The sequence below is a fragment of the Argiope bruennichi genome, chromosome 3 (genome assembly GCF_947563725.1).
Source record: "Argiope bruennichi chromosome 3, qqArgBrue1.1, whole genome shotgun sequence".
In the NCBI taxonomy this organism is placed as follows: Eukaryota; Metazoa; Arthropoda; class Arachnida; order Araneae; family Araneidae; genus Argiope; species Argiope bruennichi.
The window spans coordinates 50,028,292-50,055,879 of record NC_079153.1 but is presented as its reverse complement, the minus strand read 5'-3'; the positions used below and the strand labels follow the sequence as shown (position 1 = coordinate 50,055,879).

The 27,588-nt window shown below is 27.5% G+C and overlaps 1 protein-coding gene across 1 annotated transcript in view; it reads left to right on the top strand.

Moving 5' to 3' along the window:
* The window catches only part of LOC129962681 (nose resistant to fluoxetine protein 6-like), a 39,404-nt gene extending 17,013 nt beyond the window's left edge, over positions 1-22,391 (top strand). Inside the window, exons 8-16 of the mRNA XM_056076589.1 lie at positions 1,660-1,753; positions 2,713-2,805; positions 3,837-4,002; positions 4,901-4,980; positions 7,410-7,532; positions 13,111-13,231; positions 15,798-15,984; positions 17,666-17,808; positions 21,968-22,391. Of these exons, the coding sequence (XP_055932564.1) occupies positions 1,660-1,753; positions 2,713-2,805; positions 3,837-4,002; positions 4,901-4,980; positions 7,410-7,532; positions 13,111-13,231; positions 15,798-15,984; positions 17,666-17,808; positions 21,968-22,219 (1,259 nt within the window). The 3' untranslated portion in view covers positions 22,220-22,391. The remainder of the gene's footprint in view (positions 1-1,659; positions 1,754-2,712; positions 2,806-3,836; positions 4,003-4,900; positions 4,981-7,409; positions 7,533-13,110; positions 13,232-15,797; positions 15,985-17,665; positions 17,809-21,967) is intronic.
* The last annotated feature ends 5,197 nt before the right edge of the window (positions 22,392-27,588 follow it).

Genomic DNA, 27,588 nt, shown 5'->3' with positions numbered 1-27,588 from the left:
AGCATTACATGAGTGTAAAAATGGAATTTAGAAAAGTTCTTCGGGAAATGATCGTACAACAAATAAATTATCAAGCGAAAATTTTTAAAATTCTAAAATTTCCCAATATCTTCCATTCTTTTCTGAAAAATACTGATATACGATAAAAAAAAAACACAAACGTGAAATCTACGTACAAAATAATAGATATTGGTCAAATAGACAGTTTCAAAAATGTTAAAGATCAATGTTTGAAGAAAATTTAACAGGTCTTTCGTTTCGAAATTCGACAAGGCGGTTAATTTGTCTCTTCTGTATTCTGCTGTACAGATTGAACACGGTGTATGGTGCTTTGAGAATAAAATGCCTTGCTTCAATAAACTGAGAGAGCTCTTCTCAGATAAGGCAAAATTACACGTCTCAATAATAATAAATAAATAGTGAAGGTTGAAGGAATCAAACACTCCAAATATTTCTAGATCAAATTATCAGCAGTTACTATTTGGAGCCTCTTTTTCTCAGACGAGTTTAAAATGGCGACGATTCGCAAAAGGATGTCTATATTCCTAGCGTACTAACAGAATAGTATTGTTAAAAGATCGTTCAGTGAACAAAAAGAGGACAAAAAATTATTTTTTATATGATGAACTATATTTTTTGTTGTCTTTTGTTGTTTGGAACTCACACTGCAAAAAATGTTTGATTGTAAAAAAAATAATAATAATAATACTTCTGGATTTCCTTCACATTCTAATGAATTTACAACATTTTCATTATATTAAGTTTGGAATAGCTTCAAGAACATCATAATTAACTATTGAAATAAAATCAGAAATGTTTTGTATAGATATGCATTTTTTTCTCATAAATGTACACAAGCCTTTTTTATGCTAATAAATATACAGCAATATTCAATCAATATACAGGGTGGTTATAATTAAAGTACCACTTTGAAATGGCTATAAAAGAAAAACTTCTGGACCAAATGTTATCAAATCGGCAATAGGTCAATTGGCAATAAAAAAGGCATGGAGATTTCATTTTCGCCAAAAAAAGTTCAAAAACTCACCACCAGGGGTAAAATGAAGCTGTATGTAACATTGTTAAGCAAAATAGGATATGAAGACATCGATTTAAAAGGTTTTTAATCGTTTCTGAAACGTGTTACAAAGCATATTCAATGTGGCGTCCACCACTTTCTGAAAGCAAGTTAAATTGCATTACTGCATTCTCAACAAGAGCTCTTAGCGTATCAGGAGGAATGTTACGCACATGTCGGTGCATTGCATTTTTCAGTTCCGCCAAATTGTTTATATTATCACCATAAACAGTGTTTTTGAGATAACACACATTGAACATGCTTTGTAACACGTTTCAGAAATGATTAAACACATTTGAAACCGGTGTCTTCACGTCGCATTTTCCTTAACAATATAGCATACAACGCCATTTCCCCCCTTGTGGGGAGTTTTTGACATTTTTTTTTTTTTTTGGTAGAAAAGAAATTTTCATGACCTCCTTTAAACTATTGCCAAGTTTGATAACATTTGGTCCAGTATTTTCTCTTTTATAGCCATTTCAAAGTAGAACTCTAATTATAGCCACCCTGTATATTATCATTTAAAAATCTGTAATGCTTTCTTTATAAATTATTTCCTTAAAATTTTAACCTGTTCTAAGGGTCGCTGTTCCGAATGCCCGAACGTGCATCTGTACCAGGTGCTCAAATGATTATTAATGGGTCTGAGTCAGTTGATATTTTCTTTTTCATTGGGTAAGTTCAAGCATATTCATAAATCTCTTCCTTTTCCCAGATTATATCATACAACATTTTTCTCATTTTCATTGGCTTAATCAATCAATGAATATTTCCTAAAGAATTAATAAGAGAGTTATATATTACTAAAATCACATTTTTAATAAGTGGTCGTTTTTTAAATAACTATTTACTCCAAAGAAAATATACAGCTGAATAAAATTTAAATAAAAATAGAAAAAGAATTAAGTTATTAAAAAAGTTAATTAGTTAATAAAATTCCTTTTAACTTCAATTTTTTCAGTTACTTTCTGCATAATTTCAATTAGTTACTATAAAAAATTAACTGAAGCTTTGAATAAAACTTACTATTAAAAATAAGAAAATTCTAAATATTTTAAATATGTGTAATTTTTTATACATTTTCTGTTAATGAAGAGAGGTTTGGCTGATATATTTTAACACTATTCAATAAATGATGTTTTTTAAAAATGTTGCTGAAAAGTCTTAGAAATTTATATAATAAACATTGTAATCTGTCAAATATCTCTTATCAAAAATGGTCAATAAAAAAAGATATATCAGATTTTTTTAAATTTTGCAATTGCTCATATTGTCCTTATATCATTACGCAAAATTGTTCATATTATCTTATTAATATATAATAGTATATTAATATTATTAATAAGATTAATATGATAATGTTATTAATGTAACATTTAAAATAAATATTTGAAAAAAAAAATACATAAAAGAAATTGGTAAAGTAATTTAAAAAAATAGACAAATTAAAAATTCCGAAATAAAGCGTAACGATTTGAAAAACTGTCGAAATAACGTGACTCATTAGCTCTTTAGAAACACTTTTAGTTTCAACATTTTAACTAAATATTTAGTGTTTTACTTTTCTTAACGTTTTCATTCAAAACAATTAAGTAGTGTAATACTTTTTTTTAATTAATAATTTTATTTTTCAGAGGAATGCTGGTGAGTTATCTTACAATACATCGAGTAAAAATCGAAAAGAAGACGTTTAACATCCCAATGTTTGTGATACATAGATTATGCAGGTAAAATTACAAAGTAATGTTAGAGCTTCAATGAAATTATATTTCTACTGTTGATAGAAATAGTTTACATAAAAACATTTCATATAGTTACAAAAACTTTCACAAGATACTACAAAAATCAATAGATTCACTGTAGTGAGTATATTGTGAAACTGCCCAACAGGTACAATAACAAATAAAGTCGTTTATTCAACAGGAATAAACAAAAAGCAAATACACAACCGAGCATACACAAGAACAGCATTTACAATATATAGCAACACACAAACAATAAATCGGTAGAGAGCCCCCGTAACACCACAAAGCAGTTAGAGAGAACTCAGCAGATAGAGAGATTTCACACGAATATTCAAGTCTCTCAAACGTTTGCTATTATACGCAGTCTACGCGCTTTAGCTGAATTTGAATGCGGACTCTACTGATCCAAGGCTATGATTCGCTACTCAATACACAACTCTATTCTGTCTCAATATTTGATACTAAGTCTTGGAGCACAATTAACTAATCATTTGAGCTCCATTCAATTGATTCGTTGCTTGCATTTCAATCGACTGATTAATTTTTTCCTTGTCTCAGGTTTTTTACAGTTTCGGAAACAGGGTACAGAAATTTTTGGAACGATCGTAATTATTCGCTTCCTAATCTTACCATCGCCAACATTATTGACGATTTAGAGTCTTTCACTTCATCAAATTCGTTGCCACGTCGCCAAATGGTAAAACAAAAATAGTAAATTATGCACAAATTCTAATATATGTAATGAATTTTAAAAAATCATTTCAAATCGTTTCACGATCGTATAGTTTACGCTATACAAAGTCGGCGAAATAAATAAAAGGAAATTTATTTCCTCTTTAACACACTAGATTCCCCCTTTTGAAAATGTAAGACTATAAAGAAAGGACGAATTACTCTTTCTGCAGCGGTATCATTTTTATCAGAAGCTAACATAAATATTAAAAATATATGTCCTTTAATTTAGGCATCATTTAAATTTGCACTGACACTTGTATTTTTTTTTCGACTTACAGAATTATCCCAGTTGTCTATTTTATAATAGTAGTCAGCTTCTTACCTCCGCTGATGGGGTCTGGTCCAGCATTCCACTATGTAATGAAGAATACGCTTGATTCCTGTTATGAACAATGGTGGAGAAATGCCCTTTTTATTAATAATTTCTTTTATTCGGAAGATATGGTAAGCTATTCTTTTCATAATTATCTTTATGATGATAAATAAAATCATTATCGAAGACGAGATCAGACGTTTATTTGTTTTAGAAACCTTTTATATACTAATAATGTATTTACTTTCCTTATTATCATGTGAGAACATGATGCTGTTTTTCTTAAAAGGTTTTGTAGCTCAAAATCGCGTAGGAAATGAATATTGAAGCTCGAAATCGGGTAGGAAATGAATAAAGCATAAATGGCAATTTTCATCATCATCTTTTAATCGCATATATTTTTTTTACCTGCTTTTACCAGTATTGCATTATAATTATGTATGCTTCTTTGAAAGCAGACGCGTTTTTAAAAGGTTGACCTGCTTTTACCAGTATTGTTTTATTATTACGTATGCTTCTTTGACAGCAGATACGTTTTTAAAAGGTTGACGTAGAACTACGACATCATAGCCTTTATTTCATCTCAAAATCGGTCGAGCCCCAGAACTTTATTTGCCAACTAAAAAAAAATTGAATATGAAAGTTTTAAAAAATTATCATTATATATAGAGAGAGAGTCAGAGGGATAAAGATCGATAGAGAAGTCTCGTGATTGTTTCAAATCGGGTTTAAACTGGTTAAGGACTTAAATTAATTAAGACAAATAATGACTTAAAAATAATGTTTCACATGATAACTTGAAATTTGCGATCGTAGATTTCATTTTAATTTTAATTTCTTTATTTTTTGCAATTATCCCGATTTTCGTGCTTTCTTATTTTAACTGTGTTTTTAACTCGACATTTTGCTTGGCGCAGTATGTCCAAATATAGCTTTTACGCCATAAAACATCACAACAAACCACCCTTACTTTTTTCTTTGTACAATTAAAAATTAGATTATATAATTATGCTCTCATTTTTCTTGTAGTGTTTAAAACAAACTTGGTATGTCTCGTGTGATATCCAGCTTTATCTCATTTCAATAATCGTCTTGATAGCCTTCATAAGGTAATGAATCGGTGTTTTCTAAATAATTTATTTATGTATTTTCTGCATGTAAAACTGATAATAAAATGCTATTTGAGTCTGCAATTTCAACAAACACTTCAATCTTAACAATAAAAGGAGTTTCAATTTTTTTCACTTGAGATATCTGTGTGTATTTCCGAAGGAAAAACACTAATCAAAATACACATGAAACGATGAAGATGTATTCAATAATTTCTTTTCTTTTTCGTTTATTTAGCAATGTCATTAAAAACATTATTCATTATTACTATATTGAGAAGAAAATACATTATGCAACATTTTATAGCTTCTATAGAAATTTTTAATATATCTTAATTACGATAACGTTCAACGAAATTATTTTTACTATTTAAATTATTTTCAAAATTTAAAATGTTGAAGATTTTATTTTCAACGATTCATGAATTTCAGCATTTCATTAAATGTTTCAAATTAAATGTCCTTAGGTTTCGATAGTTTTATATCCTATTTTAAATACCTCCAATAAATTAATACATTAAAGAATGCTGAGTGACATAACCTATAAATATTAAAAAATAACTAATAAGTATTAAAAAATCTTTCCGAGACTAATATTGGCATAATTTGGTAATAAAACAGTTGTCTATTGTAAATATTGAACAAGGCAAAACAGAAACAATTTCGACAAAGTTACGCAATATGGAACTAACTTTAAGAAGATTATATTTAAGGATCCACTTCTTACAAAATTGAATAATAAATTAAAAATATGCTGTCTGATGAGTGTTGATTTAATTTTTGATTCAAACTACAATTTTTAAGAAAACTTTTAAATCTAAATCTAAAATATATACAATGGTTGTTTGGTCTTAATTGCAAAACTGCAACCGTTTATGTGAAACGTTCAGAGACATTGCACATAAATGGAAGTTAATTGTTGAAATTTTATGTCGTTTATACAATAGTCATGTTTCACGTACTTTTCAATGTCATTTCAGTTATAAACATAGTATGCTGTAGTTCAGCTGTTCAAGCATTGAAATCACTCTGTCAGAAATGGCAACTCACTTTCACAATGATAACTTTATTGATATATTGTTCCATTTATATTTCACATTATAAAAATAACGTTACGAATAGAGACATTCATTAATCTCTATAAAATGTGTTATTTTTTTCCATAAAATTTCTTAATTCTTCTCTCATAGAAATAATTTCAGGTAGCAAATGGGAACCAAGAGTATTTTCTAATCAGAAATATTTAAAGCGAATTAAAATTTTACAGATTAAATTCAATATCTCGATGATGAATTAATATCGATATGTTGCATATTTTTGTTATAATACGTAAATTACATAATCTTATTAATAATAATTAATTAATGTTAATAATAAATATTATAAGGCTCTTTTTAAAATTCTTAATTATATGAGAAATTTTCACTTTTATTTATTAAATAAGTTAAAGCATTGAAATTAATGTTTTACCTTTCAAGATGTACAACATTCTCATTTAGTTCAAACGAAACATTTAGAAAAATATCTCAATAAATAAAATTTTTGTAAATATTAGTGATTTCTTTTTAAAGAACAGCTAAGAATGAAATATTATTTTACGAATTTCACATGTCACAAATTCTTTACGTCAGTGTTCTTTAATATTTTTTTACTTAAAACTATTGTTAAAACTTTTGCATATCGTTTAAATTTAAATATTATGACTTTAGTTTTTCTTTATATTACATCAGGCATTAGGTTAAAAAATATTTTTTACACGTAGTAAACTAATATTTAAGAAATAAAATAAAGAAATATCTAAAAATAATCCAATGATATCTACTATACATTATTAGTTGATAAAAGCAAAATATGATGCTAAAAATTAAAATATTCAATAGTATTTTAAAGTCAAACCCTTTTAGCGCACTAAAAATAAGTTTTGATTTTTGATTTTGTTTTATTTTATTTTAATTATTCCTTACATTTTATTATTTAATTTAATATTCGTTATTTTAAATATATTTTTCTCAAATCCAGTATGGTATTAATATCAATCCAGAAATCGAGTATAATATCAAAATAAAATAAAAGTAACAGATTAAATTCATAATCAAGTTATGAAAATATTAAAATAGTATAATGTCATCGAAAACATTCAAGATGTCAAAACTTTAAAAAGAGCGAGAAAAATAATCATGAACTGGACATTAAGAATAAATCAAGAAAAATATTAAAATAATACATTGTCATCGAGAATAATCAAGTGTACAAAAGCAATAAAAATAATCACCAATTAAACATTAAGAATAAATTAACTAAATTACATTAATTTTTATAAAAATAACAAAGGCAGTAAGGAAACTAAATAAATATAATTGATCTTCCGCAAAGTAATATAAGATATCTCTTTATTAAAATTTCTAATTATTATTATTTTGATTTTATAGGTCTGAAAAAGTTGGATTTGCTCTAAATATTTTTATTATTTTGCTATCGATTGCGTATACTGGGATTATGACTTACATTCACGATCTTTCTCCAACAATTGTATTGACACATTTGAATATTGAGTAAGTGAGTTTTGTATACTTTTAATAATGTCTTTTTTAAAAACAGTTTTCAATAAAAAACATAAAAAGGAATTCATTTAAAAATTACAAAAACTAATTATATTCAATATATTGGAAAATTATTTTATTTTTTTATTGCTAAGCTAACATTTTTATACAACAGAATATGTTTATAAGTATTCTATTTTGCATTTTATATTATCTCTTATTTTATATTTTATATATAATTTACCAAAATCTAAGCAAACAATATCTAGAATAAATTTCGTAATGATATTTTCATTTTGCATATCGTATAGTTCAAAATTCATTGCATTCAAAATCAAAATAAAGAACAGCTTTAATTGTATTTAATGCATTATACAATTAACACTTTTGTAATAAAATATATTTTGTTTGATAGAAGATATTTACAATTTAAATAAACTTTCTTGAAGTAATATCTGCAATGTTTGTTTAGTATTATGCTGTCTTCAAATATAAATGTTTGAAATACAACAACTATTCGCTATTCAATTTATTTCATGAATAATTAATACATTATAAAATCTGAAATAGTAGATAAATGAGCATTCTCTTTTGGAAGTCATCTGATAGCTATATTTCAGTCAATGCAATTAAATTAATTTCAATTAAATAATGTTAGTTAATCAAATTAAAGTCAAAATTCCATAAAAATTTTAAATATTTATTACCGTATAATTTATGATTAATTTAAGTTAAAATTCTGCAACAACTTTTTTGATTTCATACTAAATATTATAATAATTTACTTATAATAATTTTGTTGATTTTGTGCCAAATATAGTATTTGTTTCGATTCCGAAAAAAAAAACTGATGATTAAAGCCATGTTCAAAATTTGTCGTCAGATTTTAAATGAAATTCATATATAATAATAAATTTAAAACAAGGATATAAAAAATAATTTTCTTCAAAAGGATCAGTAAGGAAATTCAGAAAATATATAACCATACAAAATCAGTTAGAAAACGTATTAAAACTTTAACATTGTAGCATTTGCATTACCCTATCTTCTCTTTTCGATAAAAGATGGCGATACCTAATTAAATACGCATCCCATAGTGCTTTGCGATTATCATTCTAATAAGACAAGATGCTGTTCTATTAAGGTGTGCGTGCGTTAATGTCTTGTCTTTCGTATTTGTGTTTGTTTTGTGTGAAATGTGATCATTAAAGAAATATTCCCGAAAACATACGTCCTCTTGCTTCCATTACATGGATCATAATGATCTTCATCCCACCACAATATTTAAATATATTATTCAAACTACAAATTCCATTAATTGTAAACTTTACCTAAAGTTCGTAGAGTTCTACGTGCAACAATATTACGCAATGCCAAAATTTTGCTTTTTAAACCATCTTTATTATATGGAATAAAATTTGAATGTACATTCATTTTAAATAAATTTGCAACAAAACTGTAAACTATATCGTATACAAATATGATCTATATATTAATAAAATCATTTTGAATAATGGAAGTTGCCTTTGCAATGATTTGAAATTCAATTGAGTTTTTATTGCTACATTTTTATTCTTTATTTTACGAAGAAAAATCTGAATGCTCCATTTCTCTATACCTATCTATTTTTAAAAGGTTTTTGATTCCATTTTAAATAGTAAAAATAATTCAGATAAAAACTGGCCGATATTCATACTAAAAAATAGAATGAAATATCAATAATTTCTAAACATTTAATTTATTGAAATTTTGGAAATGTTTCCAAAACTAGTTATTGTATTGATTTGCTTTGTTGAATCTTGCTTTTTCAATATAAATATTGAATAGCAATTTACATGAATATTGAAATTAGCAATATACAGGAATATTGAAATATTCCTGTAAAAGGAAATACTTGCTTTCTTTCTAACCTTGTGAGCTACATTCTTGTAAGACATCAAACATTACTCCTTTCTGTTCGCTTCTGGGGAAATCTGCTAAGTCCCAATTTGGGATTGCAATATCGGATCAAAAGTTCAATACCAGTTTTCGGTATTTTTTTAGATCTTAATACCGGTATTAGAAATTTTAGAAAAAGAAAAAAAACACAGGCGTTTCTTTGTTTTATTTTCCAGTTTTATTAGAGAATGTAAATATCAGTAAAAATAATTTGTAACTTATAAATTATAACAGTATATAAAGAATCACAAAAAAGAACATTTTATTTATTTAAATCATAAAAAAAATGTAAATATAACTAATCAGTCTGTGGTACTATTACAAATTTTTGAAATGTGATCTAAAAAAACATAATGCATCAATTGTACTGTCATTAAGCCTGGAACGCAATTTTGTGCAAAAATTACCAGCTGTCGAAAACGCTCTTTCGGCATCTACGCTAGTTGGTACTGTTGTAAGCAATGCGCGATATACTTTTTCCAATATTTACCCCTAAATCATTCGTTTTCAAATAAATCGATTTCTCGTCGGATGGTTTTTGATATAGCTGATTTCTGTATTGTATTTTGGTTCGTTGAAATTTTTTTATTTACCGCTAATTCTAATTTTTGTTCGAGAGACAATTCCTTTTCATTATCGACATTAGTGTCATCATAATCTTCAATAACTGTACCGATTTCTTCTGAATGTGAATAGGTTTGAGGGTAAAAATTAAAAAAAAAAATTACTATAAACTTGATCAGATTTGAATTGGTTAGTCCCTTTTTTTTTCTTTTTCCATTTTTAAAATCATTATAATTATGTAAATACCGTAAGACATTTCTTATTTCGATATGCCTTTCTTCTGTGCGAATTTTCAATGTAATATATAATTTTTCAGCTAGTGATGTGTGCTGCTCTTTCAATGACTGCAACATTAAATTTATTGTTGCATTAGCTGTTAATAAATTAGAATCTCTCCGCCATAATGCCTCAACAGCCAGTTTTATTGGAAGTAGAGCTGATACAGGTTTGGATATTATCTGAAAAATTAGTTTGCAGGTTTAAGTTGATTTTTGCTTTTGGGATTGGATTTCTCAGTTTCAAAAATCGTTTCATCATTAGGAGATAATGCATCTATTACTTCTAATTGAATTCCATGAGCATAGCACAATTGCTGATTTGCACCAATAAACTTTCCACTTTTTTCATAACTGCTGCTTCATCAGTCGTTACGCATGCAATATCTTCGTTCAGGAATAATCCATGTTTCGCTAATTTAGATTTAAGCACTTCCACACATTTTTCGGTTGGCTTACTTCCCGAGACATGTGCAAGTCCTATATTCGAAAACAAATTTTCTGATTGAATATTTATATTTAAAAAGCGTCTATTTCTTACACTTGTCCATTCACCAAATGTAAGACAAAATTTTTCCCCATTTACTTTTAATTGTAATAGCTCGTGTTTCAAAGAATTTCGAACACCATTACTCTAATTTATAACAGTTCTTCTTATAGTGTTTATTGATGTTGGTAGATTTTTAAAACCTCTGGCGGGTAGTGATTTTCTTAATTCAGTAGAAGTGCAAAACACTCGAAATAGCAAACCATCTAATGCTGTCATTTTATTTATAGTTTCATCCAAATTACCTTTTTTTTTTCCAAAATAATTTGATGGCTTGGCCTTAGAAACTGTGCTTAAATTTGTATCTTCGTCGCCTTTAGATTCTTTCCTCTTTAACAAATTTGTATCATGTTTCGTTTTTAAATGTGTATGGAGTCCGCTTGTACTTCTTCCGTTCACTTTAATAACTCTTGAACATTTTTTACATTGTGTCACCATATTCTTTTCATCATATAAATAATGAAACCAAACCGAAGTATTATCAACTGATTTTTATGTTCTTATTTATCTGTTTAAGTTATTCTTATTGATTATTATGGGTTATTATTTAAGAGTATATATATATATATATATATATATATATATATATATATATATATATATATATATATATATATATATATATATATATAATAAATCTGAACAATATTTTGATCCCTAAAGTATGATATGCAAATACAATGTGAATAACAAACTCACCAATTTAAAAAATATCGAAATAATACGCACTTTCTTCACAACTACAACCTTGTTTTCACAGACACGAATATCATCAGACTACGAATCTTGCCCGTGTGCAGTATTGCTCGGAGCTGTAATAGGATAGTTTTGACCCTCCTCCTAGGATGATTCACATATTGTTCGTCAACATTTCGACGATTCCATCTCATTAAAAGAAGTGAGACGCGGAACGATAAGCGCATTTCCGGTATTCACCTTTGACCGTGGATTTCCCTTATTAGATACTTTTAGTTCAATTTTTTTTCCACGTGTATTTAAGTGTTATCACGTGAACATATAGTGGAGACAATTTAAAAGATTTCTAGTAAATACCGAAAAAACGGTATTTAAACTTGTGAATACCGGTATGACAAAATTGTACAAATGGCTGAAAATACCGGTATTCGGTATCCCAGTATACATGTATTGCAATCCCTAGTCCCAAAATATTAACATCATTCTGCTTGGAAAATAATTTGCAGTATCTTTCGGTGATAAAAAGTAGTTTTCGCGTAATAAAAATTTAGATAATTGCGAAACAAAACTTATACTAAAAATATTTCATATATTAAATAATGTTATTTATATTTGAATATTTCAAAGATAAATGGCCTTGAAATAGAAATTTACTCATATGACGTATATATTAACTACTACAATAAAAAAAAGTTTCAGAATATTTTAAATATTTTCAAAATAATTGAGTTATATCTTTTCTCGTATATTATCGGCTATAGCAGATTAGATTTCATGCAATTCAAATACGTACAGCACATGCGCATCATTTATGCTAATAGACATTCAAAACTTCCCATCGTGGTGAAGATCAAGTCTTGTATGGCACATTTCTATAAGCGCTATGCTGATTCGTAAGCTTTTTTCTTGTTTCAAATTACTAGTCAGAATGTCACATTCCAATACTTTCAAAACCCATTTGTTCCCTTATTTTTATACCGTGTGAGTTTTTCCAAGTTCGCAAAGTTTGGATGATGGATGAAAATTCTCAAATTTCGAAAAAGTAGAGCGACGGAGACATTTGAGAATGTACCGAAAAGCGGTATGTAATCTATATTTACATATGAATGGTGGCAATAATATGTATTTACATAGTGTAATCACTTTGAAGAGCGTTAAATAAACAAGCTCTATCTGTTTTCATTTTTTATTATTATTATTATTATTAACCAAGTTCTGGGTCTTGAAGAAGGAAATAGTAGTGGTGCAACATTTAGTTGCTGAAAAGCTTGCAAAAAGCTAACAGCAAACTTTCATGCTTCTCCCTTTATTATATTATTAGAAGCAAATTTTAACGAAACATATTAAACAAATTTTTTTTTAATTAATTTCTACATACATAAGCTGTAATTACATTTGCTTTGTATTTTTTCAAAATTGTAATGTATACTTTCAGAGAAAACATTAAAGATAGAATAAATATGATTGATATTTACTTATTTTCGAAAATTTTAGATTTTTATTCGCTATCTTTGAGTATTCCTTTGTATTTTCTCATGAAATCTTACTAGTTTGTTTACTTATATTTCAGTGATGAATATGTTTTTTTCGTGCACTCCTACGCAAACGTTCTTTCTAGAGCAGGACCGTATTTTATTGGAGTTTTTACAGGGTATATTTTAGTCAAGAATTCACAAATAAAACTTTCAAAGGTAAGATGTTAACATGAGTATGGAAAATATACTGATTCCTGATTTATATGAATCGGTAATACTTTTTACATACCTGCGGATAACAGGATTCGAAATGCTTACAGGTATTAATTGATGATCTGTTAGAAATAAACTGTTCTTCGAATACCATAATAATGCAAATATATTACAAATGTTTTGTTTAAAAACTCAATTTCAAATATTTGTCATATTATATACAGGGTGTCTCAAAAACCTTGACCGAGGGTTTTATTCCTTAAATATTGATCACAGACATACACTGTGAGTTACAAAGTTGCATAAAAAAAGGTGCAAAAAGTAACGAAATCGATTAAAATTTAAAAATATATATAATTTAAATTTTTATACGGACCCCGTGCAAAAAAATTCTTAATGAGTAAAATGTGCCCCACACTTTAATAAGGTCATGTACAAAATTTCAGAATTTTATCATGAAAACTATCAAAGATATGTTAAAACAAAGTTGGTGAAGGGTCAATCACAAATTAAAATGCAAATGTTTACATCTTCAGTGCAGATGAAGCGACGCAGGAATGCATCGCAAAGAAATAAAATATGCTTCATATCTTTAGTTTTAAAAACAAATTTTAAAATCTATGCTTTCTTAAATATACTTTAAAATTCTATATCATAAGTTACCGAATATAAACCAGCTGGTTCACCAATTTTAATGCTCGTTAAAATTTTAATAATTAAATATTTTATGGAACTCCCATTTTAATAGCTTCTTCATCAAAATATTTTAAAGCTTCAAATTTTGATAGTCATATAATTCATTCACAATATTATAAAGGCCTTCAGTCATAACGTAATATGTATCTCTCTCATTTTCTGTTAGCTCCCGTAGAATTTATGCTTTAAATTAAAGAGGAAAGGAATAATCTGCAATTAATATAATAATATTTTTTATTGAAACAAAGCATTTTTTTATAATATAATTACTGAAAAGAGAGTCACTGAGCGTTTAAACTTTATGAGCACTAAAGAATATCTTTCTTAATTTATGTAATATCTCAAGAATGTGTCAACAAACTTTTCTCAGATTCATCATGAGTAGATCGATTCATTAACAATGTTTTATTTTAAATGCATCAAACACTAAAAAAATAAACAAAATCGTTTAAAATAATCGGTCGAAAACAGGTTAAAAAACTACTTAAAAAACGATGTACTTAAAACTAAAAGCATATACAAAAAATATATAACTAACATAAATAAAATTTAATTGCAAAAGCATACAACTAACCTAAAAATAATTAAAATCAACTCCTCATCCATTGAAAATAGTTGTCAACAATCAGAACACAATGCGCATGCATGAATTTTCAACGCCAGTTATGGTAATGCAAATGCGTGAATTTTTCTGCGCCAATTGAGGTAACGCTATGCAGATTAGAAATTTTTAATTTCCTTTATTCTGTGTTATTTTAATTCAAAAGTACTTCAGAATGAATCTGAACCATGGATTAATTAACAATGTTAAATTTTAATTGCATCAAACATTAAGAAAATAAACAGAATCGTTTGAAATTATCAACCGACAAATCTTATGCCTCGCCTCATTACTGTTGGGGAAAAAAACTGAACCCTTACTCATTTGGCGGTGGAGAAAATGAAAAGATTTTTTTGGCGGGAAAGTTAGTTTTTAATTAATAATTAAAATTCTAACTAAAAGTTCAAAAAAAGGAGCCCCAGGTGCATACTCCCGACCTCCAAGTTATACATGTACCAAATTTGGTAACTGTAGGTCAAACGGTCTGGCCTGTAGAGCGCCAACACACACACATTGAGCTTTATATAAGTATAGATTACAAATATTGACGACTATCCAAGTATTTATTATAAACCTTCATAAAGAATAGTTTATTTTTATAAATCTTTCCAACTCCTTCCTTCAAGCATCAAATTTGCTTTGAATCCTTCCTGTTTTTATTCACTATAGATTTCATGAACTTTAAAGTAAAGATCAATAAAACAAGAATAAATTTTACTTCAAACTACAATGTCATCTTAGTAAACAGGTACCTTCTATAACTTTCCTGAACTTTAGCAAAAATTATTCAATAGAGTCATAAATAATATAATCTAACATAAATTATTTTGTATACATATGTTAACGGCCAAGTATCCTTTCCCGAATGAAATATCCTACTTACCGCAATTCAAATGATCCATCAGACTCATTTCAAATTCAAATAGCTAAATCAATCTTCCTTAGCGCATATCATCTATTTCAGATCTTTTATCTCCATAATGTGTTATTTTTTGAGGCAATAAATATAAAATATTTATAAACTCGAAAGGTATTTTTGAATTTTTGCTAATCCAATTTGATAAAGTACTACAAAACATTATTAATGATGCAGAATGATTTAAGAATACCATTTAAATGTGTTTCGAACTTTAGAGAATAACGTCGTCAAAAATTATTAAAAATAAGACTTTCATAATAAGTAACTGTTTTATTATATCCTGCGCATTTATTAGTCATTTTTTGTACTTAAATTACTTAAATTCTTTTTTTTTTTCATTCTCTTTTTTTCAGAAAATTCTAGTAGTTGGCTGGATCTCTGCAATTCTTTCAAGTGGAATGATTATTTTCGCTACAGCCATTTGGCTCAATGTGCGTCCTGCCACTTTCCTTGATACTCTCATTTACTCAGCTGTATACAAAGTAGTATTTACTGCAGGAATAGCATGGATGACATTTTGCTGTATCACAAGGCAAGGAGGTAGGTTATATATTCATATTCCGAAATGATATTGCTTACCTAAGGATCTCAAACTACAATATTCTTCAATGAATTCTCAAACTTAAAAAAAAAAGCCGTTACTAGAGTCTGCTAAAGTAAGCCGTATATAAACTAACTAGCCTCCTTTGACGACCAGCCGGTTCGCCAATCTTAATGCTCGTTAAAATTTTAATAATTAATTATTTTATGTAATTCCTACTTTAATAGCTTCTTCATTGAAATATTTTAAAACTTCAAATTTCAATTCACTCAGAATATTATAAAGGCATGCAGTCATAACGTAATCTGTATCTCTCTAATTTTCTGTTAGCTCCCGTAGAATTTATGCTTTAAGTTAAAGTGGAAATGATTAATCTGCAATTAATATAATAATATTTTTTACTAAAACAAAGCATTTTTTTAATAATGTGATTACTGAAAACAGAGTCACTGAGCATTTAAAACTTATGGGTACTAAAGAATATCTTTCTTAATTTATGTAATATCTCGAGAATTTGTCAACAAAATTTTTTCAGATTCATCTTGAACAGGTCTATTAATTAACAATGTTTAATTTTAAATGCATCAAACACTAAGAAAATAAACAGAATCGATTAAAATAATCGGTCGGAAACAGGTAAAAAAAATTACTTAAAAAACGATGAACTTAAACTAACATAAATACAATTTAATTACAAAAGCATACAACTAACCTAAAAATAATTTAAATCGAGTCCGCTTCCGTTGAAATCAGAATACAATGCACATGCATGAATTTTCAACGCCAGTTACGGTAACGCAAATGCTTGAATTTTTCTACGCCAGTTGGGATAACGCTATACAGATTAGAAATTTTTAATTTCCTTTAATCTGTTTTATTTTATTTCAAAAGTACTTCAGAATGAATCTGAAAGATCGATAAATTAACAATCCATCCCCACAGACAAACATGTTCCTAATGCAAAAAATAAAACCACATATGTTATTTCAAATCATGTTTAAAACTTGTATAGTAATTTTCAATTTCAAGTTATTTTTAGGTCTCATTTGCTCATCTTTAGTTTTTATATAGTGTCTTTCACTCAAATAATTAATTTATCTGTCACGTATTACCTTTCTGTGACTCAAAATATATTAATGACAAAAATGGGATTGTTTCTGATTCACAATTTCGTGTACTAATCAAAAATGTTTTTTTTTTAATTTTTTTTATTTAGATTCGATTTACTAATCATCCGAAAGAACTTAAAAAATTATGTGACAAAAATGCCTTCTTAAACCTTTCCATTAACAAAAATAATGAATTATAAAGTCTATCCCTAACTCCCCTACACGTCATTGGAAGGATTATACAGTTTCAATAAATCAAACAATCAGTATCTTTGTTTATAAGCATTTCTATGTCCTTCACTTTAACATCGATCTTAAGTAAGCAAAAAAATAATGATACTGTTAATACCATAACGTTTCGGAAAGTTCATGTTATTAATAGTTCATCATGTAAATTTCAGAAGCTCTAGCCACTTCTAGTCATAAAATACATAATAACATTACTTTTACAATTTTAATGACATTAAATAGTGTTGTTGTCAAATTAAATTTCAACCTTGATAAAAAAAAAATTCATTACATTAAGATTTATCATTCTTTCTTTAATAATATATTTTCTTCTTTATGTAAGGATTCTTAAATACTATATTATCATGGAAAGTTTGGATGCCATTGAGTAAGCTTGTATTTCTCACTTATCTCATTGAGCCCATGTTTCAACATTTCTACATGGCCAACTTCAGATCAACCCAAGAATTTTCACATCTTCATATGGTGAGTATGTTTTTCTTTACTAGTGCAATCAGTATATTGCAAAAATCTATTCTTATTTATGATTTTTCTTATTCAAATATTTATCTTACATTTCCTAACAAAAATTCTAAATACACTTCTAAAATGCTACAATCTGTTCATTCAATCTATGATCCGTACAGAAAACTGTTATGAAGCATCGTTAAATTCAGGATATCCAATAATTGATAAGGTGTTTTTTTTTCATTATTTCCTTCTTGAAATTGACGTCATACGACAAAGAATCGAATGAACAAGTCTGTAATAATGTTTCCGAGACATGACCTTCAAATGCCTTCTACAATTTTCCATAAAACAGTGAAAGACAACAATATCGGATGAAATCTTTTCATGACATTTTGAGGAATGTCGAAAAGTGTTTGATGGTACTCCAATTCTATTACATATCTTTAAGAAATTCTGAGAAAAATTCAGGATTTTTGGCAGCTATTCAGTCTCGACCCATATATAAGCCTAGCAAGATTTTAAAAGAGTAGCTGTCCAACAGCTACTCCTTCTTTCCATCTGTAGAGCAAGCAGAAGGCTACTGCAGAATTAAATGATTTTCTAAATATTTAAGTACTTAGAAACCACAAAAAAAAGCTTGTTATAAGTACCAAAGGTATATACATATTTTAAGGGAAAACTTAAACTAGACAGAACTTTAGACAATGCATAAAGCTTCAGTTTAAAACTGATAATCTAATTCCGGGTCTTTAACAGGATGGCGCCATATTCTTGACCTGCTATCAACGTGATACAACCAAGACAACTGAGCATCATTTCCAAAAGATATGCAAAGATAAAAAAAACTATTCTTCTCAAAGAATTAGTTAATTCAATTTTTAAATGCGATCCAATATTTCATTTATCTATGAGTGGCATATGATGATCCCTTAGTGCAAGAAACATCCAGAATTTAAAAAAATAAATATTTTTATTCCATTCAATTTAAATCAAGAATTTGCTTTTATATTCATGTCATATCCAATAAATTCAGATTTAAGATCAACTGCGTTGCAAATGCAAAAAAATAAGTATATGATTTCTGTAATAAGACCATGACAAAAGAAAATTTCAGCTCACAATTTTCTAAAGAAAACATAAATTAAATCTAATTTACTGAATTTAGACATTTTATATAGACTATGATTATTTTACACCAGAAACGGCTTTTAAATAGGCGAAATAAGTAAGTAAATTTATCTAGTCCTAATCTGAGCACTATGCTGTTCCAGATTAAGAAAATAATTCATATATGTTAAGTTTTAGTGATTAGTATGTTGTGTTTTCAATAAAAAATATTTATTTATTTATTATTATGAAAAAAAATCCATGAAAAACAGAACTAAAATGGAATGATACGGTTTTATTTTTCGCATACCTTTCGGTAATGAAAGATAATTTTCCTTCTTATTATTCAAATATATTCAAATTATTATAATTATTATTGAATTATATTCAAATATAATTTATCCATACTTTTTCCTCTTTACTGTATTACCCTCGATGTACTTTTTTCTCGTTATTCGCTATGTTTTCCATCTTCGTAATTTTTTTCTATTCTCAGGTAATACATATTTAAACATTTTCCTACTTATCTTTATGGGCTTTCTCATCTTATTCTTCTTCTTATACTCTTCATGTTTATATCCAAAAATATGATAAATATTTCTTAGCCTTTAAAAAATGCTTTTGTCGGGCAAATTTGTAATTTTCGATAACAAAATGTAAAAATACTCACACTTCATACTTCTCATACTTCAACTTATTTTAAACTAGCTGCATTTGACAACCTAATAGTTCATCAGAAATATTGGTTGCATTTTATTTCAATTAAATTATTTATGCATAACTTGACGTTCATGATTCCCTAACGACGTCCTTTTAAATATCTAATCGTAATAGAAATTAAAACTGAGATATCTTAATAACCTTACAACTGTTCAGTATACGTATATGGATACAATGAGTTTTTAGTGTTAGTGCTGTCTCAACCCATATTCCAATTTCAAGTTGTCTTTTGCAGTACTGAAACATTCTAATAAAATGGAGTTAGAACAGTGAAACCATATTTAAGTGTGAAATTGATAGTTATATGACTCGTACCATTATAGAAAACCTTATACCGTACTATGTATCTCTTTAATTTGTTTATCAGTTCCTGTAAACTGTGAACTATAAATTGAAGCTGATGTGATTCAACTTCAATTAATACAAAAGCTTTTTTTTTTACTGAAACCAAACATATGTTTTAAAAATATGAATATAGAAAACAAAATCCCTGAGCATTGGAGTTATATGTGTACTATAGAGCATTTTTTTATATATAATTTCTACAACATCTCAAAGAATTATTCAATAAAAAATTTATCAGATTCCTTTTAAAATTAGTTTTTAATTTTAGTTTTAAAAGCATTTTAATAACGTAAATAATAATATTTTATTTTAGACAATAAAAGTCTAAAAAAATTATGAAATTTTAATTTTATACAGTCTTTTCAGTTCTTAAGGAATCATATTTAGTGAAATATTTTAGACATTCCATTTCCTAATAAATAAATAATATAAAAAGGTTCCTATCTTCTATGAGCAAATTTGATGAGATTATGAAGTTTTGATTATCATTGTTTTAGAGAAATCAATATTAATTTTAAACTAATCAGTCGTCGGGAAATTCTGAATGCTGTTTAGCGTATCTTCGTTGAGGCATTCAATACCTCATTCGTGAATTTTTGAACGAAAGTAATATTCAAAATTTTCATAACTCCTTCAGTTCTAGTCGCAATATAATTGGAATTTTCTTTTTATTTAAAATGTCCGTATTTCAAGAAAATTTACTTAATATGATTTATAGGACCGTGAGTATTGTATAAAAAATATAAAGCTCTTAATTCATCCGAATATTTATCGACTCAAACTGCATAAAATAATATATATATATATTTTTTTGCTTCCATCAGACCGTTTTTTCAATTAGATGTGACTGTCTAATACCTACTGTTTATTAAGTGATGGGTTTGGTTTGGTTATATTAACGTCCCGTTTGAAGCAACACTAGGGCTATATTAAGTGATGGGACCCAATTCGATATCATATAGATATTAAACTATGTTTATCTTAAATCACGCTTAATTATTGAGATAATATAAAGAAAAGATATTTTAAAATATACAAAAACTTTGGTCTAACATTTATTTTTCTTGAAAATTTTATGTTTTAAATTTATATTATTACGTACAGAGACATGCTAAAAATACACATTTCAAAATTTAATTTGCAATAGGAATTAATTAAATATTTTTGAGTTTTTTTTTAGCGTGATAGTAATATTTGATAAAAGTAATTTTTTTTCATCCATACGTAACATGCTTGCACAATTTAAATTTTTATTTTATTTTATGTCAAATACATTGTTGAAAAATATACTTAAAATATATTTTAAAGACGATTAAAAGTAGAAAAATTTATATCTTAAAAAAACCCATATTATTGAAAAGATATTTCTTTTTTATTTTAAAATGATGTAAAATCATTTTTATGTTCAATTTCAGGGGGTTTCTGGGTCACGAGAAGTCAATATTGTTGGACGAAAGTCAGATCCCTCACAGAAAAAATCCCTTGTTTGAATCCTGCCCGAGGATGACTTTTCAGAAAGTCTTCGGGCCGGATTCATAATTTCTTTTTTGTTTCTATTTTTATTCTTTTTGCTTATATTAACTTAATATTCTTACTAATTTGATTTTTATGCTTCAATATTTTCAAACGTCACCACGAAGAAATAAACAAAATTTAGCATATTTTTTTCATTAGCTAAAATTCTAATTAAAATTTTGAAAAATACTTGATTTACGGTGCACATTTTCACTCTCCAACGCATGTCTGGCTTAAATTTAGTAGCTCCAGATAAAACGATCTGGCCTATAGAGAACCAACATACGGGCACACGTACATTCACCTTTATTATAAATAAAAATTCAAATTCACAACTTGAGGTAAATTGAATAAATTTTTGTATTTCTTTTCATTCCATTCCAACCAAATTACTCTATTAAGTACAGATCTCTTTAATTTCTCTTCAAACGAACTTCTAGAGCACATAAATAAAGAAACAGCACTTAATTGTTTTTCTTTATTTCAGGCTGTGCAATTCTTTGGTTTCCTTTGTATCTCTATGCTGTTAGCACTTGTTTGCACCTTATTAGTGGAATCGCCTTTTCTAAATTTAGAAAAAATAGCTTTCAGCTCAGTAAGCAACAGAGAAGACAAAAAAGAGGAAAATGATGACAAAAATAATGTTTCCGAAAGTCAAGAAGGGAGAAAAATGCACGGGTCTTTGGAAATGGTTGCATCTGAAAACGGTGTGGATAATAAAGGTTTTACAAGATGTTAATATTTTAGTTTCTACAAATTTTACATTTAACACAGATTTTTACAGCTAACGGGCCTTATTTATTTATTTGGAGAATAATACAGATATTATTTACAGATGAGAAAGTTTAAAAATTTCGAATACGATGAAAAATTTCAGTTTGCGTTGTTTGCTTTAAAACTGTTGCTTTATTATTGAAGAAAATTAATGAAAAAAAAAATACGAATCTCACTGATACTCAAAAAGTTGTATCTCAGCTGTATCTATTACTACTTTTGTTACAAAAATTATATTAAAATAATGGAATAATAGAAAATTTTACGAAACATATATTTAGATAGTAAAATTGAACTTACATAAACATTTTAATGTAGTGATAACAAAGCAGCTGATTATATTCATTCACATTAATACAAATTTGTGAAATTTGTTTAAAAAAATTAAAAATGAATTCATTCAGGTAAAATGAAAATTATATCCTAATTACGCCATTATCTTATTATCTTGTAGAAGATCATAATGAAATAAAGAATTTTAATAGATTTTTCCACTTATACTAATATTTACTTAATGAAGATTATTTAAATTATATCTTAATTCTATCAATTATATTCTTAATCTTAAAATTCCTTTTCGTAAATAAAAACTTTTCTAATCATTCTTGCACAAGATTCTTAGTTAATGAATATTTTAATGGTTTTAAGAAATGTAAAAAAAATAATTTATGATAAGAACTATGAAAAAAAAGTTTCTAATATATAAAGCAACATATTTTAATTATTTGTAATTAAAAGAATGAATACTTATAAACCCAATGTAGTTAGTAATGGTTTATTTGTTTTCTAATACGTGGAAACATTTCAACCCAAGATGAATCATGCATAAACAATAAGTCATGTATTATTAATTAAAATTGTTATACTCCATTATCATAGAAATGAATAGCATAAAATTTAAGATTATTAAGAATACCTTTAAAGTAATTATTCAAAGCAAAATTCACAGTATAATCAAATTTTTGAAAATATAATTTTAAGTTCATTTGTTTATTTATGAATCAATTTGTTTATTTTCATTTCATTTTGTTTTCTTTTGTTTTTTAAAATTATTTGTTTAGTAAATAACTCATTAATTTTTCTTTGTCAAGCCCAAAAAATACTCGTTTAAAGATAAAGAATCAGAAACCGAAGAATATTGTTTGAAAAACACAAACAAATTTGAATATTCCTATTACCAATACTGGATTTCATAAGAATATGCTATTCAAATCTTATGAAATCGATTATCCAATTACCCTATGACTGTTTTTATCCGAGACTGAAATGTGTAAACTCCGAATAAAGGTTGAACAAAAAAAAATAATTCTTATAAACAGATATTTTGTATTGAAATCAAGAAAATAGATATGAAATTACATAAGAAGCACATTAATTAATGCGTCATTATTTCGCTACTTCTTTAAAATTTAGAAATTATAAAAAAAAATTAAGAACTTAAAAATAAGATACACTTTTAGAAATTTTTTGTTTGCACTAATTTTTAAAAAAGTAAATGACACCTAATTACTTTTTAACAAATAAAAAAAACAAATACCTTTAATTAATATCAAATTATTAGAATTTTGGACAAAAAATTAAATAAATTCACATTTTTTTGCAAACAATTTGAACGATAAGTATTCTATTTCAGATTATATATACATAAAAGAATATTAGAGAATATTGAAATTCATGTCAGTTTATCTGTTAAATAAATGTATCGAGATACTAAAGGCTCTATTAGAAAGTTATACTCCAAACTTTTGACAGATTTTAAGCTAATATTGTTGTTAATAATTGTTCTTTCGAGATGTCTGTACAATATAATTCTTTCGATGAACCAAGGGCACAATTTTTTCGTAAAATATAAACAAATTGAAGTTTCCATCTTCAACTACTTCCCTAGAAATGAATCAAGTTTTTCCCGTCCAGCTATGACGAGTTCCCGCGTATTCCGACGGCCCAGGTTGACCGTTCTGTTAATTTGTCATTTCATGCAGATGTGGTCAACTGCCTGTCGGCATAAATAAAAGCCAATTGCCAGATTCTAGGCTATAGTTTTAATTACATAAATTTACATTATGTACATGGGTTAATTGTTGTGAAATGTGCAGCTTTGGTAATTTAAGAAATATTTTCTTAACCATCAACAAACACAAGCCAACTAGACATGGCATCCTCTCCTGTCTCTCCTACCTTCTTTACACCCCGCCCCTCTCTTTTCCCTCCTGTCAATGCTCTCTGGGGGCGACCTCGGAACCCGGAATGCAAATTTTGGCAGAATATCGCCCTGTGGAGCGAGAGAACCATGGCCGATCCTTACTGAATGCAAGAATCGTTCTTCTTTACGGAAAGTACATTATAACTTGATTTTAACATATTATGTTTCGAAAGATCTTTAATAGCTGGGTAGCTCAATATTCGGGCTACTTGTGTGATAAATATGTTTGTTTTTTTCAATTTATTTAGCTATTCAAAAAGTAATCAGTAATTAATAACTCAACCCTTTCTGATAAAATTATTTTAAAAAAGAAAAAAATATTTTTTTATAGGAAAATAGCTTATTTTTTTTTTTTTCAAAAATGTGCGCTTTCAGAATGGTTTGCTACTACCCATTGTCTTCTATTATTGCCAATTGCTAGTTGGATGACATTTGACATGAAATCCTTACATTAGAATCAAGGATATAATTCATTGAAGAAAAGAGGAACTTCTGTAAAAATACCTACTTCATTTTAAAACATAATCTATTTACTTTACAATATATTAATATAGGAGAGATATTTATATATATTCATTAGATCAGCTATTTACGTTGAATGGAATTACTAGATACGATTAATATAGTATCTATTAGATTAAAATATGGCATTTATTTATCTGCTTTCTTAAAAGGAGAAAAGGCACACATTTCTAGTCATTAATTTATTGTTGTCGCTTATCCCCCTTGGCTTGAACACCAATTCAAACCAAGTCCAAAAGATCGGAGAAATAGGAGTGCAGTAGTTGAAGGTTAAGACTCCTGAGAACCCGAGGACAGAACTCTTTACAGAACCGAGGTCTGACTTTAACTCATATGAAGATGACACTCACACATTCGTTTACACAACCGCTTTTTACAAGAGGGGGGGGGAGGGCTCTTTCACACACCTCACAAATAAAACACAGGGTAGAGAACAACCATGCCCAAACCAGGACTCGAATCCGGGACACCCAGATCACGTGGAAAACGCGCTACCACTAGGCCAGAACGCGGGCAGTCAGTTATTTGTTAACGTAAAAAGGGCTTTCCCAAACAAAATATATTCAAGACCGTAAGATAAATGTATTAGAAAAAAAAAGTGTTATAGCAAACATTATTGATAAAATGGAACTAAGCATATATTATGGGCTAACATGTTTGCGTTAAACAATTCATTGGAATTTGTACTTCATAACGAAGGGTACAGTTAGTAGCATCAATAAAGGGATTACGCTTTTCTGTTTTAAACAAGCATCTAAGCTTAAGATTCGAATGAATGAATATCTCTTAAAGGGTTTTTTTTTATGTGGCAGAATTGCCAGCTGATTAGACTGCAGTCTGTCGCAGACTAAAGTATCTTAGGAATTGGCAATTGCTCAGTGTCAAATCTAGATTACGTCCGAGTTTCCAAGATAATGGGAATGCAAAATATTGATGAAATATTTGTAAAATAAGCAAAATACTATAACTGATTTCATCTGACATCTGATAGTATTCAAAAACACAACAGTTTCAAAGCAATCTGTGTACGGACAGCTCGGAAGGTATGGTCTACATGCAAGGCTTGTCAGATATGTTGCATTTGTAATGCTTTACTGTCTGGATGATTTTTCTTCAGCAGGGAAATATTAATCAGACACCAGAAAGGAGAGTTTATGTGTTGTTTGCTGACGAATTTGGCTTGCGTCCTGTAATTTGATGAACGTCATGCAGAGAGCAATGTCATAATTAGACACTATACAGGATATAAATAAACTCTAGTGTGATTATATTTGAAGAGTTGGCAATTTTTTACGGCAACGTTATAATTTTTAAACATTTCCAAAGTTCATACAAAAAAACTTCGAAAATCTATTCTGTAGAAATTGTAAATAAACACCAATGCCAAATGGAACTAAATAAACTAAGTTTTTGTTAAAAACAATAAAATAATTCTATAAAGAAGCAGAATGTTGTATTTAATATTAATTTTTTTTTTAAGATTGATGCATTTGTCAGAAGATTGTTAATATTTTATTCTTGAAAAAATTGAATTTGTTACATAAATTTCGAAAAATGATTGAAAAAAAAAAGAATCGCTTTGAAACTCGTATATAGAACTATGTCTATCTTATTCTTTTAACGCAGGCAAGTAAAAATTAGAATACTTGCCTGCCTTAACTTACTTTGCAAACAAACAATGTAAACAATAAAAGTCTACTTTTCCAATACAGAAAAAAAAATCAAAATGCGAAATAAATAGAAGCTCACAAATGATAAGGAGCATAGCTACAGTATATTCAAACATCATAACACAAATTCTTGTATAAGCATTAAATGTGATTTAAAACTCTCTGATCGCTTGACTTGATGAAAACTTCTTAAATAAATATGAAAAGAGTTCAAATATTGAAGATGCTCCATAATCTCTCAATGTGTACTTTAGATTCAAAATTAAAATGTTTCTGTGGAAACTAAATTTATAATATTTTCTGGCAAAGTAATTTAAAATAGTAATACTTTGTAAAATTTCCGACTATCAAAAGTATTCTCAAATCTAAACTTCAAAAAAAAAAACAAAGAAGTATTTTTGAATTCACTTATAAGGAGTGGGATATAAAACGTTAATTTACTTTTGCAACAAAATTTCTGTTGAGGAAATGACAGACAGATAGAAGTGATTTTATAATTCATTTCAGAATATTAAACTTTGTATCAATCGTCAAAAATAATGCTCAATATGAATGGTATAAACTCATGCAATACAAAATATAACAAAGACAGCAGCGCATGTCATCTGGCATCTGATTGTCCATTACCTTACAATTTCGTCTGATGTCACGTCCTTTTTTTGTTATACATAATGCGCAATGGATTGCTAAATTAGACTAACCTAGCGCAACTCGCTTGTTTTTTGTGAGCACGATTCGTCTTCTTTAAAACTAATCCAGGCATGTGTTGAAAACCCATTTCAGAATTGCCAAGCAATCAATGTCACTGTCAAGTAATATAGAAAAAGTGCGCGTTTTGCAAATTTATTTACATATTTAAATCATATCTCATTTACAAAAGAATCATGTGCTTTTAAGGGCATTTTTAATATATTTTATTTGTGTAGACAAAGTATTTTT